Source organism: Phaenicophaeus curvirostris, chromosome 2 (assembly GCF_032191515.1).
Source record: "Phaenicophaeus curvirostris isolate KB17595 chromosome 2, BPBGC_Pcur_1.0, whole genome shotgun sequence".
Lineage (NCBI taxonomy): Eukaryota > Metazoa > Chordata > Aves > Cuculiformes > Cuculidae > Phaenicophaeus > Phaenicophaeus curvirostris.
This window is the reverse complement of record NC_091393.1, coordinates 36,497,399-36,514,415: the sequence shown is the minus strand read 5'-3', so window position 1 is coordinate 36,514,415 and position 17,017 is coordinate 36,497,399. Positions and strand designations below refer to the sequence as shown.

General features: G+C 39.2%; 1 protein-coding gene across 2 annotated transcripts in view; it reads left to right on the top strand.

Annotated features, from left to right (window-relative positions):
* The window catches only part of CDK19 (cyclin dependent kinase 19), a 125,191-nt gene extending 109,238 nt beyond the window's left edge, over nt 1–15,953 (top strand). For both annotated transcript variants that reach the window (XM_069851714.1, XM_069851715.1), the window contains 4 exons: nt 2,353–2,450; nt 3,958–4,036; nt 7,752–8,018; nt 11,681–15,953. In XM_069851714.1, the coding sequence (XP_069707815.1) occupies nt 2,353–2,450; nt 3,958–4,036; nt 7,752–8,018; nt 11,681–11,812 (576 nt within the window). In that variant the 3' untranslated portion in view covers nt 11,813–15,953. The remainder of the gene's footprint in view (nt 1–2,352; nt 2,451–3,957; nt 4,037–7,751; nt 8,019–11,680) is intronic.
* Nucleotides 15,954–17,017: the final 1,064 nt, after the last annotated feature.

The window sequence follows — 17,017 nt, the reverse complement described above, 5'->3', positions numbered from 1 at the left end:
CTTCCTAAAACTCCTTGCTCATATCCAAGGTAGTTACGTTGTATTTTTGAGGTAACTTCCACCTTTGCAAGATGACCTCAGAAGACATCTGCTTTGTAACCTTCCTTGGTCAAGGCATTGTGCTACTACATACAGCAAGTGTGGCAAGTAGGGAAAATAGGCCATCAAGTAGACCTGTGCAAGATAGCAAATAACTGTTGACAAAGAAGAGGATAAGGTGCCAATCTGCTGATTGACATTGAAGGATAATATCTACCTGAAGGGCAAAAAGTTTTCCATCCAGGAAGAGGCATCTGTTCTTGTTGTCCTGGAAAAGTTACAAGCATAGTATTTACAGCTGTTGTCAGGCCCATAAAGCCTGACAGCAAGCAATCTTGAGAGCTGCTGAGAAGTATAAGAATGAAGTCCAGTCTCACAGGCTTTCTGTATTGTGTTAGCAGCTGCTACCCTGACAGCAAATTGTGTCCAGAGATTTTTATTCACTTTCTTAGAAGCAACAGAAGCTACAGAAAACCAGACTTTGTCAAAGAAAAATGGTTCACAGGAGCATTGCTGATAGGAAAAATATCTCACTTGGAGTGATGATGTGTGTAGTCTCACCTGGAATGGGCAAACTGATGATATCCTCAGGAGTGGAGGGGGATTGGGAAGGAATGAGCAGACCGTTAAAAGGTCGAAGATGTCTTTAGATCTGCTGCTGTGGTATGATAGCCTTATCTTTGAATGGCAAAAGAATACAGATCATGTTTGGAGGCTGATGTCCTGTACTTTTCTGTCAGTGGTGCCATCTGATACCAAAGACCAGGAGTGGCCCTGTACAGAACATGAGTGTTTGTCCCTGCAGTCACTGTGGAGGAACTGGGGAGAAGAAATTTGCATCACCTGTAATGGTGTCACAAGCCACTAGAACTAACAGAAATGTTATGCGTAGGGAGAAATGGTCAGTACCAAAACTGACCCGTATTCCCAAAAGTGCCCATATTCACTGCATCATGTGAGGTCACTGTGTAGACAACCAGCAGCACAGTAGAGGTTGAATTTGTTAAGATATGCAGGATATGGAGTTAAGTGTTTTCTGACAACACAAACAGCAGTAAATAAGTATGCCATGCAAACTCTCTAGATGTGTGCAGTGCAGGACCATCTTGAAGTGTATTTCTGGGCAAGCAGAAGGAAATCAATTTGGGAGCTAGTTTCCATTCAACTGATAGGTAGAGAGACAGCCCGAGTTTCTCTTTGTTTTGTTGTCAGTCTGTTGGGGTCCGTGGCACATAAAGTATAGGAGTAAGGAGAAGTGGGAAGAAAGTGGCAACAGTACAGAGAATTTGATAAGAACTCATCTACAAAGTAGGATTAACTATAACTATTGAGAAGAGAAATACAGAGAATTATTTTTATTTACGAGGATGAGTGCTTTTACTGAAGCTGTTATAGATATACCATGTGTATAGAATATAAAATTCTATAGCAGATTTTTGATTTATTGGAACAAAAAGCCCCAAACACTCATGTGAAAATCACATTCTCTTGCTGAATATCCAGGGAATTTTTGTTGGAGGCCTGGAAGATTGAGCTAAAATGCCTTTTGAGGAAGGAAACATGCGAGAGTAGGATACTGTATGTCATAAGTTAAGCATCCATATTTCCTACTGTTAGTTTATCAGAATGTAATAATAACCAGAAATGGTGTGTTATCCCTATAATTCCTGTTTTATACTACTAATATATTGTAATCCTCTTCTATTGCCTGCTGTAGTCAACAGGATTCTAGCTACTAAATTTATTTCTTCCTAGCAAGGAAGAAAGGTTACTAGGAAGGGTCTATTCCTCCTCTTTCTCATTTCAAGACCAGTTAGAGTGGGATTGATAGCTGTGTGAGTGGTGGAGTGCTCTGACTGTGAAATGTGCCAGTGTGAGAGAGGAGGATTTATGGTTTCTGTCCCTAAAGCGATATGGAGAGACCTGGTCATATTCAGTCTTTTCTGACACTTTTTTCCTGCTGTGCCAGCAGTATAGAATAGTATAAAAGCTATACATGTGCCACAACAAACCACCAATATTTAGAGATGCTTCATGTACCTGTAAAAGCTGAATTTAACGTTGCTGTGGCCTTAGCAATTAACATTGCCTGATACACTTAAATGTATTTCTTCTGTGAGGAGTGCTTCACAGCTGTAGTGCTTTAATGGATATGCATTCTTCTTGGGTTCTTTACTGAACCACCAGTGCTAACTTAGGTTTGTCTGGCCAAGCCACAAATAATTTAACAATCCACAATCCAAGACATATAAGTCATAGATTGAAAAATTAGTTTGATAAGCTTTTTTCTATTTTTAATGTTATGCTTTGCAGCTTCAGAAGCTTCTTACTATGGACCCTACAAAGAGAATTACCTCAGAGCAGGCTTTGCAGGACCCCTACTTTCAAGAGGATCCTCTGCCTACATCAGAGTATGTATTCCCTCATCTCTGCTTTTCGGGGGAGGGGGTGTGGTCTTCTTTCTCCTAAATGCTGATCCTGAAATGAGATGACAGCTGAAAACTTCACAGATATCTATGTATATCCACAAGTAGGAGTAGCTCAGGCATGCTCAGTAGAAGCTATCAGTGTAGTACTGAACTGTGTATCTGCTGGTGCCAGAACTGAGTGGTGGTGGACAATAACCCAGTACTGCCTAAGTGTTGTAATTCTGAACATACTACCGAAGTTCATGTGACAATATTATTGCGCGACTTAGAGAAGTTATCTGCACCCTCTCCTGTGCCTCACAGAATGCTGTTCTCCATTGCCTGGTTTCATTGTGCCTCTCTGACCTACAGTCCCTTCCCCGTGCCTGCTGGCACAGGGCAGCAGTATGAGGAGAGAAAAATTAAGAGAGCATTGGCTGCCTAAAATCCCACAGGCCCCTTGTTCTGAAGACTTGAAAGTACAGATTTTATATCTCTATATATATGTTATTGTCACAAAGAATTCAAATAATACATTCAATTCCTGCTGGCTTCTCTTTCCAGTTTTCAGAAGTGTGGTGGTTCATAGCATTATGATCTGTAGGAACTGGATGCAGGGAGTCTTCCACCTTTGCTTTCACTGCTTCGTCAGCTAGCAGGCAGCGCTAAAAGGAGGAAACAGCCACTGGAGTGAAAAAAGAGACTAGTTGAGACTAGCTATGTTGAGGTTTTTTTCTTTCTTTTAACTTTTCTGTTTGGATAAGCCAAACACTGCATAGTAGTAAGATTAAGAATTGTTTATATACTTAAAAAATCAGGTTGTGGTGATTGTGTTCTGAATGCTGGCACAGATATCTAAGAAATGCATACTGGTCAAGATCTACTAGTAATTTTCTATTTAGTGTTTATCTGATACTGTCCTATCTAGAGCTGTAGCTTCCCATTGAATACAGGATAATATTATGATAAAGTTTCTGCCATAAACATTAAGGAATTTTCCAGATCCCATTAGCCAGATGAATTTAAAAGCTATCTTTTTTTTCTCTAAACAAGACCTGAGAAGCTCTGCAGATATGATTGGCAAATATGTTTAAGCCCACTGTAAGCCTAAGTGGGCTCATAAGACATTAATATCTTTGGGCTGAGCCCTTTATTCTGTAAGCCATGCATGTTCCAACTAGGTGTTGTGGAACCTCTAACACTATGTTAATTCATTTTGCCATCTGGATCAACAAGTGGTTGTTCAGGCATTCAGACGTGTTCAACCATGCCATGATTTTACATGGTGGCTTCATGCCAACGGCAAAGAGATCTGATATGATGATCAGCACCTTGGTGCTGATATATGCTGCTATCATGGATGCTGACAGTGCCATTCACTTACAAAAACAGAGCTTGGGAAATGAAAGAAATTAAGTTGTTATATTCACTTGTTTTTAGTATAGCATTGAGTAAATGTCTGTCATATGTGTATATTTGTTGAGTGTTTACTGTTCTCAATGTGTTTCAGTGTATTTGCTGGCTGTCAGATTCCATATCCTAAAAGAGAATTCCTCAATGAAGATGAGCCTGAAGAGAAAGGGGATAAGGTATAAGAAACTCCTTATTGTTTTTTTTAAGTATGCAATAATAAAATGTCATCGTGCTGCCAAATGAAAACTAATGAAATGTGAAGAGTTTACTAGAAAAGTATTTTCCAGGCAAGGCTCTCTTAAAACTGTTTCTGAGACAAATTTAAACTATCAGATGACTTTAGGGCGTCTCAGGCAGTGTCAGCAACACAGTTTGCCCTGACTTCTAGGGAATGAGCTGGATGGGTTTTTCTGTCAGTAGGAGCCTGTTTTCAGTTGCCATCATTCCAAGAGAATCTTGCTACCTCCTCCTGCATCGCATGATGAAAATACATTGTGATCGCTTGAAAAGAATTGCATTTCCATTGTATGACTGGCATACATCCAGCCATTTGAAAGTAGATGCCTGTCAGGGTCTCAGATAGTGGCAGCCTGCTTCTGGCACTACATCAGAACAATTCATTCATCTGCATGCAGTTTCCTGATCATGTTTTAAAGGCTCTCAGACAAAGGAGTAATAAGGAGCATGAACTGTTCTGGTCGTGACAATCTGCTCCGAGTGCTCTTTCCCAGAAATCCATAGACATGGGCGAAAACTTGTTTGCGTGCATAGTAAATTCTGGTATATTTGAGACCTAATCTGATCTGCTTTGTTCATGTAGCTCAGCTATGCTACGTGACCACGGTGATTGTCCCATCATACTGGGAAGGCTGGACAATACAGCTATAGTGTATCAAACAGCTTCTCATTTTCACTTCAAAGTGTACAGTTAGACACCAACAGCTATGTATAGTTGGCAAAATGTGAAGAAAACAGATGTAAACTGTAATTATCTGAGGACTGTATATGAGAAGGACTGCTAGTCTTTTGGAGAAATCGTTTGACTACATGTCTTTTATTTTCAGATTTTATGTAATGTAAGAAACTAGCCGAGTTTAAAAGTATGCCTATCACAGTACATTTCAGACAGCAGATTTTGTTTTCAGATTTTTTTTTTTCAGATATTGTAGATTCTTCTGTACTTAGAACAAGTGGAAACATCCTGGATTTTTGTGTCCAGATAGTTTTTTTCAAAAAGAGGGAACAGACACTTAAGCAAAAATACAATGAAAGTATTGAAGTGGATTTGATTGTGATTTAGTTACTAGCTTTGTTTCAACTCTCACAGCTTCAAAATCAAGACCAAACCTTATGAATTAAAATTACTCTGGCTTTTGTTAGGTCAGTGTATTTAAGAGTAAATATCTCTCTCTTTTCTGGGAATGGTAGGGGGAAACAATGGTGTGTTGATATTCAAAACAGCCATTATATAAATGTCTTTGAGATTGCTGGGGACAGTCACGTAGTTCTGTGCACTCCAAATCACACTTTCTTCAGACTGTTTCAGTAATTTAAGTCACACATTACCCATTGAATGTGTTCTCACAGTGTATAATATACGAAGGTAAGGGATATTATCAAAGTTGGATCTGTGCTGTATTTTGCTTCGTTATGATGATGTTAAAAGTGAAAGGTTGGTTTCTTTTTCTTTAATGATAGTGTCAGTTTCTGGTTTGTTTTTAAAACTGTAAATATCTGTGTAGTCTTTTGGAAACCTAGAGAAGTTCTGTGTTTGTTTATTTGGAACTTACATCTGAATTGAATAAATTTTAATTGCTTAAGCTATATTTGTGCACTAAGATGGTGCAGTTCCACCTTAGCCAGAGTCTGACAGAGTAGATCTCAGCCTCTACCCAGACAGTAGCAGTGGTAGCTGCACAGAAGAACAAGCTCAGACTAGTCAGGTAAATTTTGTGTTAATACCCAAAGTGTGAAACATGGGACCTATGACAAACTGTTGTCTTTAATTGTGAGAGTTCCTGCAATATTTGTTTACACCTAAGAAAATTGCAGTTTTTCAGATCTCACAGCAGCAACAGCCTCACTTACACCCAGGCACGCCTATGACAATACAAAGTTTGGAGTTCTAGCACAAATACCACCGTAGTTATTCATGCTTGTTTTTACAATATAAGTGAAGCTCAAACCATTATGAAAAGATGAATAAAGATGAATTGCTTCTTAACTTTTTTTTTTACAAGCTACCTTGATTAACTTTAAAATTATTAAAGTTTAAATCTCCTGGGAAATAGAATCTGACTGAGATGGGATTTAAGGACTACAAGGAGGGGGATACATTATTGGTTTTGCTAAATGTAAAATGGAAATGCAAGCCACCTCTAAGTCCTTGAAGACACAAGGCTTCTTTGTAATCTTAAATGAATTCATCATTGCAAATTTCATCTGACTGTATCTTGGGAGATGGTTGTGATGAATGGCATAGATACAGATCTTTTATGTCGTTTATCTGAGGTAACTAAATGCCTTTTGGTGATTGGAGGCATCAAGAATAGTCTACTGGTGGCAACTGGTTGTCATGATTTCTAAGAAACTAATAAAATGAGATTTTTATAAAAGGCTTCTATGCTAAAGCTTTAATAGTTATATAAGCATATATCCTAGGGAAAAGAACTATCCTGCAATGTTCTGTACATTGTAGTGAGGGGAAGGTAGTAAGGCGTTTTAATTCAAGCCGTGACAATTGTAGTTTTTCTTCCATGGTGAACAAGTGACTTATCTCATATTTGGAGTGAAATTGCTTTTCTTTGCAATTCTCTTAAGTGCTTCAGTGCTCTGATGGAGAAACCATTGCTGGTGCTTGCAAGAAGATAGATGGGTGGTCTTTCTAACTGTGTAACCACAGAGGGCAGGGTTACACTGTGCTGTTTTTCAAACCTTCCCTCCCTTTCCTAATACTCTACTCAGTCGGTAGTCCTCTGAAGTCAGAAGAGTACAATGTCTTTTGCTCATATGTTCCTGTTCTTAACTTTTTTCTTCCTTTCGTGATGCTTTTTGTCTCTCTTCCTGCTAGGTTCCAGTGTCATTTTAACTGTCTGACTTCTCTTCCTTTGCTAGTCTTCTTCCTCCTCCTTTGTCTTTAACTTTTTGTCTCTGTTCAGTTTTCACTTTCCTGCTATATCAGTAAGATTTTCTGACCCTATACCTAGCACACCATGCCGGACCATATTCTCTGCGTATCACTCTTTGCAAGGTACTTAAAAATCACAGGAGACCAAAACCCATTTCTAGTTCTGCGACAGAATTTCCTTGTAACCTGAAAGAAATTACGTAATTTCTCTGGTCTCAACTTGTTTATCTTTCTGCCAGTAATGCTGCCACCCTCCTCTGGGCTCTTGTAATGTGTCATTTGGGAAAGTCTGAAAAGTGGATTTGATTCTAAGTGAACAAGGCTGTTGAAGCACTCTGGAATAATTTACCGTGGTTCACCACATCTGTTTCTGAGCACTAGAGAAATTTTGGGGGTTTTGATTCAGTTTGTTAGGTGATTACTGCTTTATAAATGGTTCCTTCCATCCTCCTCTCTGGGCAGTTGGCTAGCTGCAGGAGTTACTAGGCTGTCCTCGCAGTTTTAGTCTAGCTTGCTTTGTTAAAAAAACTGCAACAACCACAAAAAAAACCCCGAAAGTGAACAAATGGGATACCCCCATGAAGTCTACAAGAGCGTAATAAGGAATGTGTTTCTCCTGACACACAGCCTTGCTGCGTTATCCCATTGAGGAGGTGGGCCTGCTTCTTTCTCCTCAGGCACAGTGGTGCTAGGGTTGGTGACTCCATGAAGCTCACAAACTAGTTCAAAGCAAGTGACTGTTGTTGTGTCACTCCTTCCCCTAGAATCAGCAGCAGCAGAACCAACATCAGCAGCAAACAGCACCTCAGCAGCAGCCGCAGGCAGCGCCGCAGCAGCCGCAGCCGCAGCAGCAGAACAGCACCCAGACCAACGGGACGGCTGGAGGCGCTGGTGCGGGAGGAGGGGGCGCAGGCGCAGGACTCCAGCACAGCCAGGACTCCAGCCTCAACCAGGTGCCTCCAAACAAGAAACCACGGATAGGGCCTTCAGGCACTAACTCAGGCGGGCCTGTCATGCCTTCAGATTATCAGGTACCTCTTGAATTTTTTGCTGCTTATGAGACTATAGGGCTAAAATGTCATTTTCCCCTTCCCCACTGTAAAAATGAACAGGTTGTGTTTTAATGAATTTCTCTTGTCACATGAGCAGGCGTGCTCTAATACATTAGATAAAAATGGGGGGGGGTTAAAGGCTTAAAGTTAAAAGGTTCGGTTCTGTGGTTAGTAATTTTCAATAGAATAGCAGTAAAAGTAATATCTGCTGCACCCAGTAAAGCATTAAGGACTAATCCACTCCAGGAAAGAACTTAAATATATGCTTAACTTTATGTTTGAGTGTAATCTTACTGAAGCCAGTGGAACTAATTGATGCACATAAAAGTTGCTTTAGGTCAAGTTCAGGATATTCAGCTCTTGGCAATATTAAGTCCTGTGTGAGAAGCAGATCCTGAGACGATCTGGAGAAGCAGAAGCGAAGTTAGAACCAGACTCTCTCATTTCATTCCTGCTTCATTTTACCTCATACCATCAGAGGTATGGAACAGTTCTGTAGTTTTATTCTCATATCTTGCTAAGTCTGCTTCTAATGTTAAAGAAAAAAAATGCATGTTAGCCAAGCAGTGATGTTTTGGTTCAATAGTATGATTCATGCTGAAACAGGGCATGAAGACATGCATTGTTTCCAATGTAACCAAAGTTGAACAGATGTCATGTTTTCCAGTACAGTAGCATTAATAAGTGAAAGCAGTATCACTGTATTTTTTTTTGGATTTGCATACTTGTCTTTGCTTATTCAAATTACGTTTTCCAATGAAAAAGTTACTTAAACTAAATACAGAAAACATGGAACTTGCCAAGCTATTCAGTATTTGTGAGCTTATACATACTAGGACATTAAAGAGTTGAAAGCAGAATAAGAGATGGGTAGATCTTTTAAAAGATGTTAGGGATTCTCTCAGCATCTAACCTTCAAGAGGATCCCACCTCAGAGAATGATCTTTTCAAGCTAAAATTAAAAGAAGCAACTTTTAAGAAAACTCATCTGTGGAGTTGCCTTGGCTTAGCCCTCCAGAGCTTCTCCACATACAATTGATTTCTCAGTGCCAGACATTTTTCTCCCATTTCTATTTTACTTTTTAATTACAAATGATCATGAAGACATTGAGGGCAGTTTAAGGGTAAAGACAACTAGGTTTCTTTTTTTGACAAGTTCCAGGCAGGCTTGAGGTCTGGACAGATCACTGCAGCTGTCTGAGTACGCAGTATTTATGGCTGGCCTGTTTTGGTCTGTATTTTGAGGACTGGTGTGCTGTATTTCTCTTATCTGTTATAGAATCCTTCTACAGCTGTCTGAGTCGTTGGCAAACCTCCCCCCTACAAGTTGCTAGCAGTCTAAATCTCTTTTTTTTTCAGGTAGTTTGGCGGGTTTTTTACCCTCTATGTCTCTTTCCTTCTAAACTTTAACAGCACAGACATCAATATGATGATCTATATGTTTCCTTTATGTCACTTGCTAAGTCATATGGTCTGATTATCCATTTTTACACTAGCATTTGGCTGTTTGCCCTTAAATTCTAGCTAACTGTATTCTGTTCTAGAAAGGAATGTCTGCAATTTGTCTGAGTCTGACTTCGTTAAAAACAAATTCTGTGGAGCAAAAATTAGCATGGGCAATTCAATGCATTCTTGTAGCCTTATGGCATTAATTTTACTCTTATATCTTATTCAGAAGAAGGAATAAGTTTTGTTCTGCTTTGAGTTTCATTTAGCTTGTGATCTAAAGTCTCTGTAGAAACCTTTTGTTGTAGTTCAACAACTCTGAGACATGTTGCTTTCACAAATGACAGCGTGAATCCCTTGTTGAATTTTATCAAGCATTTCTTTGTGACTTTGGGCTTTTTGCTCAGTATCGTGAGCTGATGCTTTTTGTTCAGAATAGGTGCATATAAAATCATAGCATTTATCACATTTCTTTTACCTTTCTGTTAGAAATTGCAAAAACTTTCAGAATTTTGAGACGAATTCCAGATTTCAAACGTTCTGTTAACAATCTAACCACACAGGCCAAGCATCATCTGGTCATTAACAGCACACATGACGCTGGGAAACATCTCTTCCAAAGCCAGTGTGCTGTTATCTCCCAAAATGACCCTTAAAAACAAGTGAAGTTACTGCATACAACCATTAGCTAAATTGATACTGTATTTGAGATACAGAGGTTTGCAAGATTGGACTGTTATCTCTGTAACCTCCCTGTGCTTCAACATGAAAGCAACCTTCGTATTTCTACATTAGACAGAACACAGAAAAAGTGATGAGATATTTTTAGGGTATAGTATATAGTATATTTTACAATTTTTGTAAAATTAAAGGTGTAAAGCTATATACAGAAACAAAGGGCCAGGAGTATTTTACGCTGCCTGAATTTTAGGTTCCTGTTCTTCATCATCCAGCTGAAAAGTTGTTGGGAAGCTTTCACAGCTCCTGGGTTGCGATCAGGTGGTTAGATGAGATCACTGACTGAGATATCGCATGACTGAGAAGATTCTTGGTCTGTGGAGGATGTTGTATTTTTACAGGCCCACTGTCTCCATGGGATTTCTATTCAGAACTCAGACTTCTCCAGGGCTTTCCGTATCTCATAATCCTGATATTTAATCAGAATGCAGGTTCTTAGTGCTTTTCCTAGGTGATTGCTGTTGGCCACAGTCTTACTGATGACCCTTGGACATAGCCAGGTAGAACCATCAACTAGACAGTGAACAGAACTTTATTGAATGGCTGCCTGACCCTGCACTTGGCAGGAAAAAAAGCTATTTGCTGACTGCAAATAATTTTGGGATTTTTTTTGTAGACTCTCCTTTCTTGTGGTTTGGGATGGTTTATCTTGTTAGCAAGTCTATCCATTGAGCAGTACTTTTCTTGCAAAGTGATTTTGCAGCTTTTTTTTTTGCAGCTTTACATTATTGCAGGTCATTATTCATTCTGGACAGGCAATGGATTTGGTAATAAAAGGTCAGATTCAGGAGTCTGGAATTTGCAAATGAATTTGACATGCTAAGATTGGGCTTCAGTGAGCTAACATCCCAAACAGTGGAGGAGGTGAAAAAAATCTTCAGGAAAATGACTGTTAGCTTATTGCGCATACCCTTACCCATCTTTGAGTAGTTGTCCTTGCTTCCAGTAGATAAGGCAACAGATTGAGATACTCACCTAAAATTTTATTATTTTATCCTACTGGACAGTTTTTCATTTAGATAAATTGAGGCACAGTTGTGTTTTTCTCAGAAACAGAATAAATTTTCTTTGTAATGCTTCAAATTACTTAGCTTGAAAAGTCTGTTTGTGGACTTAGCAGTTTAGTGTTGCATTAATAACACAATAGTGGTAGGTGCAAGTTTAAGAAACGGCTAAATTTTGAAATGGAGTCTGTCTCTTGTGTCTTATATGTTTTTTCTTCGAAAACTGGATGCATATATGCTGTACTTCTAGGTGTCTGCCAGTGACTTTGTGGTTTTTGTGTGCTGTATTAAGGCTTATTAATTGTTTTATGGAACCTTAAACAGTAACAGTGTTTAGTCAGCTTCTCTGACAGTCACATTTTAATGAGCTTCAGAGAGGTTATAAGTTTCCTGAGCTGCATGGTCCTAGCAGGCTGATTTTCATTCCCCTGATCCCATTCTCTTTTCCTGCAGCACTCCAGCTCACGCCTGAGTTACCAAAGCAACATTCAGGGATCTTCTCAGTCCCAGAGTACAATGGGCTATTCCACATCATCTCAGCAGAGCTCCCAGTATCACCAATCTCATCAGTCTCACAGGTACTGAGAGAGCTAACAGACTGCACTCAGAAAGGAACAGACTAAAAGCCAGAGGACTCCAGCAATATGAAGCTCATAATGATGAGAAGAACCAAAAATACAAACTATGATGCAGAATTAAAATTCATGATGACAAAAGGAAAACTTCACTCACTCAAGACTTCAATTTTCCCTTCCCCTGTTCCCTTTATTGCCATAAAGGAGATTCTCGTGAAGTTTTCCTTTCTCCCTGCCCTTGCATGTGCTCCATTGTGGTTACTCTAATGAACCCTTCTGATCTGAATCCAGCACTTAACTTCTTTAACCTTTGGAATTTTGAAGGATTCCTGGTGCACCTTCCTTATGCTGTAGTGATTGCCATAAATCTGTCTTTACAATCTCTTTGATGGGATTTTAAAGTTTTAAAATCTTGGAACTCCCAGGCTTTCAAGCTTGTATATAGTTAGTTTTATACTAGGCAAACCAGTTTAGCTATACAGGTATATTGCACCTTTTTAAAGCACTATGTTATTTTCACAGGATATTACTGTTTTGCTCATGGATGTCAAGGACAGCAAAAATTTTACTGTTCCAGAGTATTTTACTATTCTGTTTTTATTAGTCTAGTTTTCAGGTGAGGTCTTAAAAATAAAAACTTTAAAAGATAAAATAAAATTTAAAAAAAGAAAAAGGAAAAAAGAAAAAAAACCACCCAAGTCTCTGCAGCAACAACTATGCTTCATGCTACTGGACTGAACGCCAAACAGAAGATTGCTGATATTTCTTAACTCATTCACATTGAATTCTTGAAATTGCAGTGATCTTGCTCTGAGTAGTTTTAAATTAAGCATTATTTTAAATGAAACCAGGACAGTCATCTAAAAAGGAGATGCTTTCAGGATCTGTTGGAACAGAAGAATGGAATGTCTTCCCAGGCTGGACACCAAAATAGTCAGGAAAATGTATTTACTGCCCTCAAGTCTCAGTAGGAATGTGGATGATGGGCTTGTTTTTCTGTTAAGCAGCTGAATAATGTATGTGAGAGTTCTATAAATTTAGCTTTCTTTCACATTCCTGAGTCAGTTTTCTAAATATAAACGTGACAGAAATACTATGACTTGCAAAAACAAATGCATTTAATCATTTTATGTTAGTACTAATAATTAAGAGAAATTATTGTGCAGTTTGAAAAGCATGTTGAAAAATGTCCCTTTTTCATGTTTATGATACATATTGTGTGTCCCTCACATTGTTGTGATTAACCCGGATTAGTTACACCAGATGAGCTTGATTGCACTGAAATGTTTCCTTTTCCCTAGAGCAAACGTGTTTTGATTGTGCCTAAGGACTGTAAGTGGATGGGTAGCTGGCAGAAAATCCCCAGTAAATAAGCAAGAGTTCAGAAGCATAATCAGATCATTGTCCAACTTCTGCAACCACAGTTATTTGGAGAGACACAACGTGTTATTTGGGACAGCTTCGTTTTTCCTTCAGCCTTCAGAAATAAGGCTCTTGTTGCAGAAAACCTGGAAAAATGCGTTTAGATAGCTACTAGCAAGGTAACATCAGCGAGCTTCTACAACTGGTGTCCAGGGAAGAGCGTGACATGAGAAGAGCTTGTATGTAAGTGGTTAATGTTACAGCCTTTTATACTGCAGTGTGTTCTCTTCTGTCCAGTGTCCATCCAAAAAAATTGTATATACCCATACACATTCACACTGGAGTTGTGATCAGACCTAGCAAGACGAGTAAACCTGTGTGCTCTGAGGAGAATGCTTTTCATCACAGCTTAGGCATGTACATGTTTTGACTGGATTTGATCTCCCAGTCCCTTTTAGTGCTCCCTTCCCCCTTAAACGTGTGTTGTTTTGATGCCTTTTGTGAGCAATTGGCTTGCCTTGGCTGTATCTACCATCATGTGGTTTTGACAACACCCAGCTTCTCTGGAAAAGCAACTAAAACCTACTTTTATCACCAAATGGGTAAGGAGGTGGTAAAAATTAAATGAAGCAATTTAAAGGGAAAAAAATTATTTCCGGGGAAAAAGAATCTCCTGAAGGATATTTTCGATATGTAACCATTGAAATGCTATATATTATACGGACCCCAGTAGCCTGTTTGAAAGAACAGATTTTATTTGCTCCTTTATTTTATTTCAGTGAGTCCGGGGTTACATTCTTTCTGTAGATGGAATGTCTCACCTCAGGTACCTTTGAGCTAACAGATATTTGGCCAATGCCATAGAGTAACACTTGTTTTATAATTTTGTGACTTGGATTTCACATTTCTGAAAATTAACATTTGGCAGAGTAATTTTTCTCCTCTCCTTTTCACCCTTCTATTTCCTTAAAATCCTTTTGCCTTTTCCATTATAGTTATCTAACCTTTCTTCCCCCTGCTGTGACCTGCAGCTGATCATCAAAATTCATACAATGTCGGGAGGCATGTTACCATATGGTTACTTAAGGTGGGCTATTGTGCCAATAAGGAAAACATCATGATGTAGATTAATCTGTATGTAGAGTGTGAAATTCCACAGCACTGTAAGGTGCTTTCATTGAATGAGCTTCCAGCTTCTAGAGCGACTGCCACGACCTTTCTCTAAGCTGAACTGGCGTTTCTGCCTTAGTTAGATCTGATCAGTGACCACATACCATCCCTCTCTGGCTTCTGTGCACGCACACAAAGCCCAGATGATTTCCCTGATTTCCTCTGTTGCCTTCAAACTCACAGCTGAGAGGAGAGTGGATAAAAGCAAGTGTTTGTTGCAAAATGTAGGCTGCGCACACTCTTCTGGTTCCTTTCTGGTGGTGAAATAATTTGCCATTATGCAGGAGCTTGAAGCGCGTTGCCGGGCGGGGTGGCAGTCATAGTAGAAGCAGCCTTGCTATCCAGGGGTCATCTCACGAGGTTCATAATGTTCCACTTACAGAAATGAATCATGCAGCGTGTCATGGGAAGCCAGGGCCACTTCATTTTTGGTTTTTTTTCCGCTGTGCAGTTTCATTAATAGTCTGTCTCTGCCCATAACCTTTCCACCCTCACCAAAGTGTTTCATGCCAGCATGGAGAGAGGCGGGTGACACCAGCAGAGTTTCTCCTTCCTCGTTCCCTGGTGGGGAGCCCAGGCCACCTAAGACAGCTTTGCCCATCATGGCTCAGGAGAAGCAAATGCTTAGGGAATGAATGGGATGAGCAGCCTGGTCCACGTTGGTGAAGTTTATGTAGCACAAACTGCACAATGAAGGAAAAATATAGGGAAAGCTGCGAGTCCTGCACTGTATCTGTGACACTGTATCTGGGGAGGGGGAGGGAGGAGCATTCGTAGCGGGAGTGGTGGTGGGAAGCTAGAAGTGTTCAAATCTGTATAATATTTTATATAAACATAATAAGCTTGGTTCCCCTTCATAATCTTCAGGAATGGTACTTTAACACCATTAAGCAAAGAATTGTTTTAGGATTAAATAAATGTATCGTACATAAGGCCATACGTAATCTTCTAAAAATGTCACCAGACAGGAGCGATATGTATTACTATATGAAAAAAAAAAAAGTCCTTAATGCACTGTTATCTCCTAAATATTTAGTAGTAAATTAATACTATTTAATTTTTTTAAAAATTTGTCTTGTGTAGACACTAAAAAGTATTACACAAAATGTGGACAGAGCATGTCCTTTTTAACAGCAATTTAAAGAACTTTTTATATATGTAAGGTAGTAACTTTTCAAATTGTTCTAGTTGTATTTTCCCATGTTTACTGTTTGTGGAAGTGTGCCTGTCTCTATTCAGTTTTTTTTTTTTCTAATGATTTCATGCACGCATCTTTTATTTTTGTAGTTTTAATTAGGAATTACTGAGTATGCGCCTCATGCTGCCACAAAACTTTGCAACTCTAGATCTGTGGTAGCCACATTCAGCAGTGCCTGTGTCAATGGGCTAGCAAAACCACAAAGCAAAATATTCATTTCTTATTCTAGAGTTGAGAGTTTACTGCTTTTAAGTTGTTCTGATGTCACTCTTGAAATGACTGTTAAAACTAAACTATGAGTTCCTCGCATTTATTTTATATTCTTGGTTGTAATGAAATGGAATTGACTTTGCTTCAGTGTGAATTTTTTTAATAAAATAATATACATTTGTAATAATAATAAAAAGTTCAAATTAAATAAGCGTGCTGAAAAGTTTTTCTAAACATTGGCTTTGGGCTACCAAGAGAGAAAATATAGCCCACAAAACTGCAGTTGTAATTATATTCAGGATGTTTATGATATCATACACCACACAAAACAAAGCTTGCAAAACCTCAGAGTTGAAATTACAGCTTTTAAAATGCCCACGAGGATATTCATGGTTATGTGTTTGTCAAAATGGAATGAAGCCTTATGGAAAACAGAATCGATGGAGTGGTTCTCTTTAGTTTCTGCTCTCTGCTTAGAAATATTCTGACATGATTCATTATTGTGTGACAATCTTAGTGTTCTAAAGCTAAATGCCCTCTTACTGCTTCCTCCTGCTGGACCTTGGAGGATTTCAGGTATTTCAGGCGACAACATGGAAAGCACGAGGAGACACGGCATATTTTATACTCTAATGCTTATGTGGATTTTCAAAGTGGGGTTTTGTGTCCTTTGCTAGTCTGTGTATTTGTGTTCCATCTATTGTTTCACAGGTGGATAGTTGACTTCTTTCAAAAAACCCATCTGCATGGGTAAGAATGGTTGGGATTTACTTGCACTATCTGTCATGTTAAGAAAGGAGCTTTGGTTTCTGATCTGCCTTTGGCCGAAAACGTTAGTCTGCATCTCTCGCACCTCATGGATATAGAGCTGTTTCTTCATCCTCAGTGCAACTGAACATCCCCAGCTCTTAACACCTGGTGGTTTTCTCCCTGCTTCTGCTGTTCTCTTTGTTGGTAAGTCAGCAGCTTTGACTGAATGTTCTCAAAACCTCCTATGTTTGCTCTGCACTGATCTTTGTTCTTCTGCAGCTTCTTCCACTGTTTTGCCTACCTGGTCATGCAGTTTACAGTCATCCAGGCTCATCATACTAACCTGAATTGTAGTGTCATCTCTTTTCCTGTCCTTGACAGCTAGGCAACTTATATTTCACAGCCGTTCAGAAAGCTACAGAGTAGGTTGGTTGTTAGTCTCTTGCTTTGACTTGTTGCTTCCTGCTTCACGTTACTGTCCTGGCTCTGCCGTCTCTATTGCATTAGATGTAAAGGTGCTCTCTT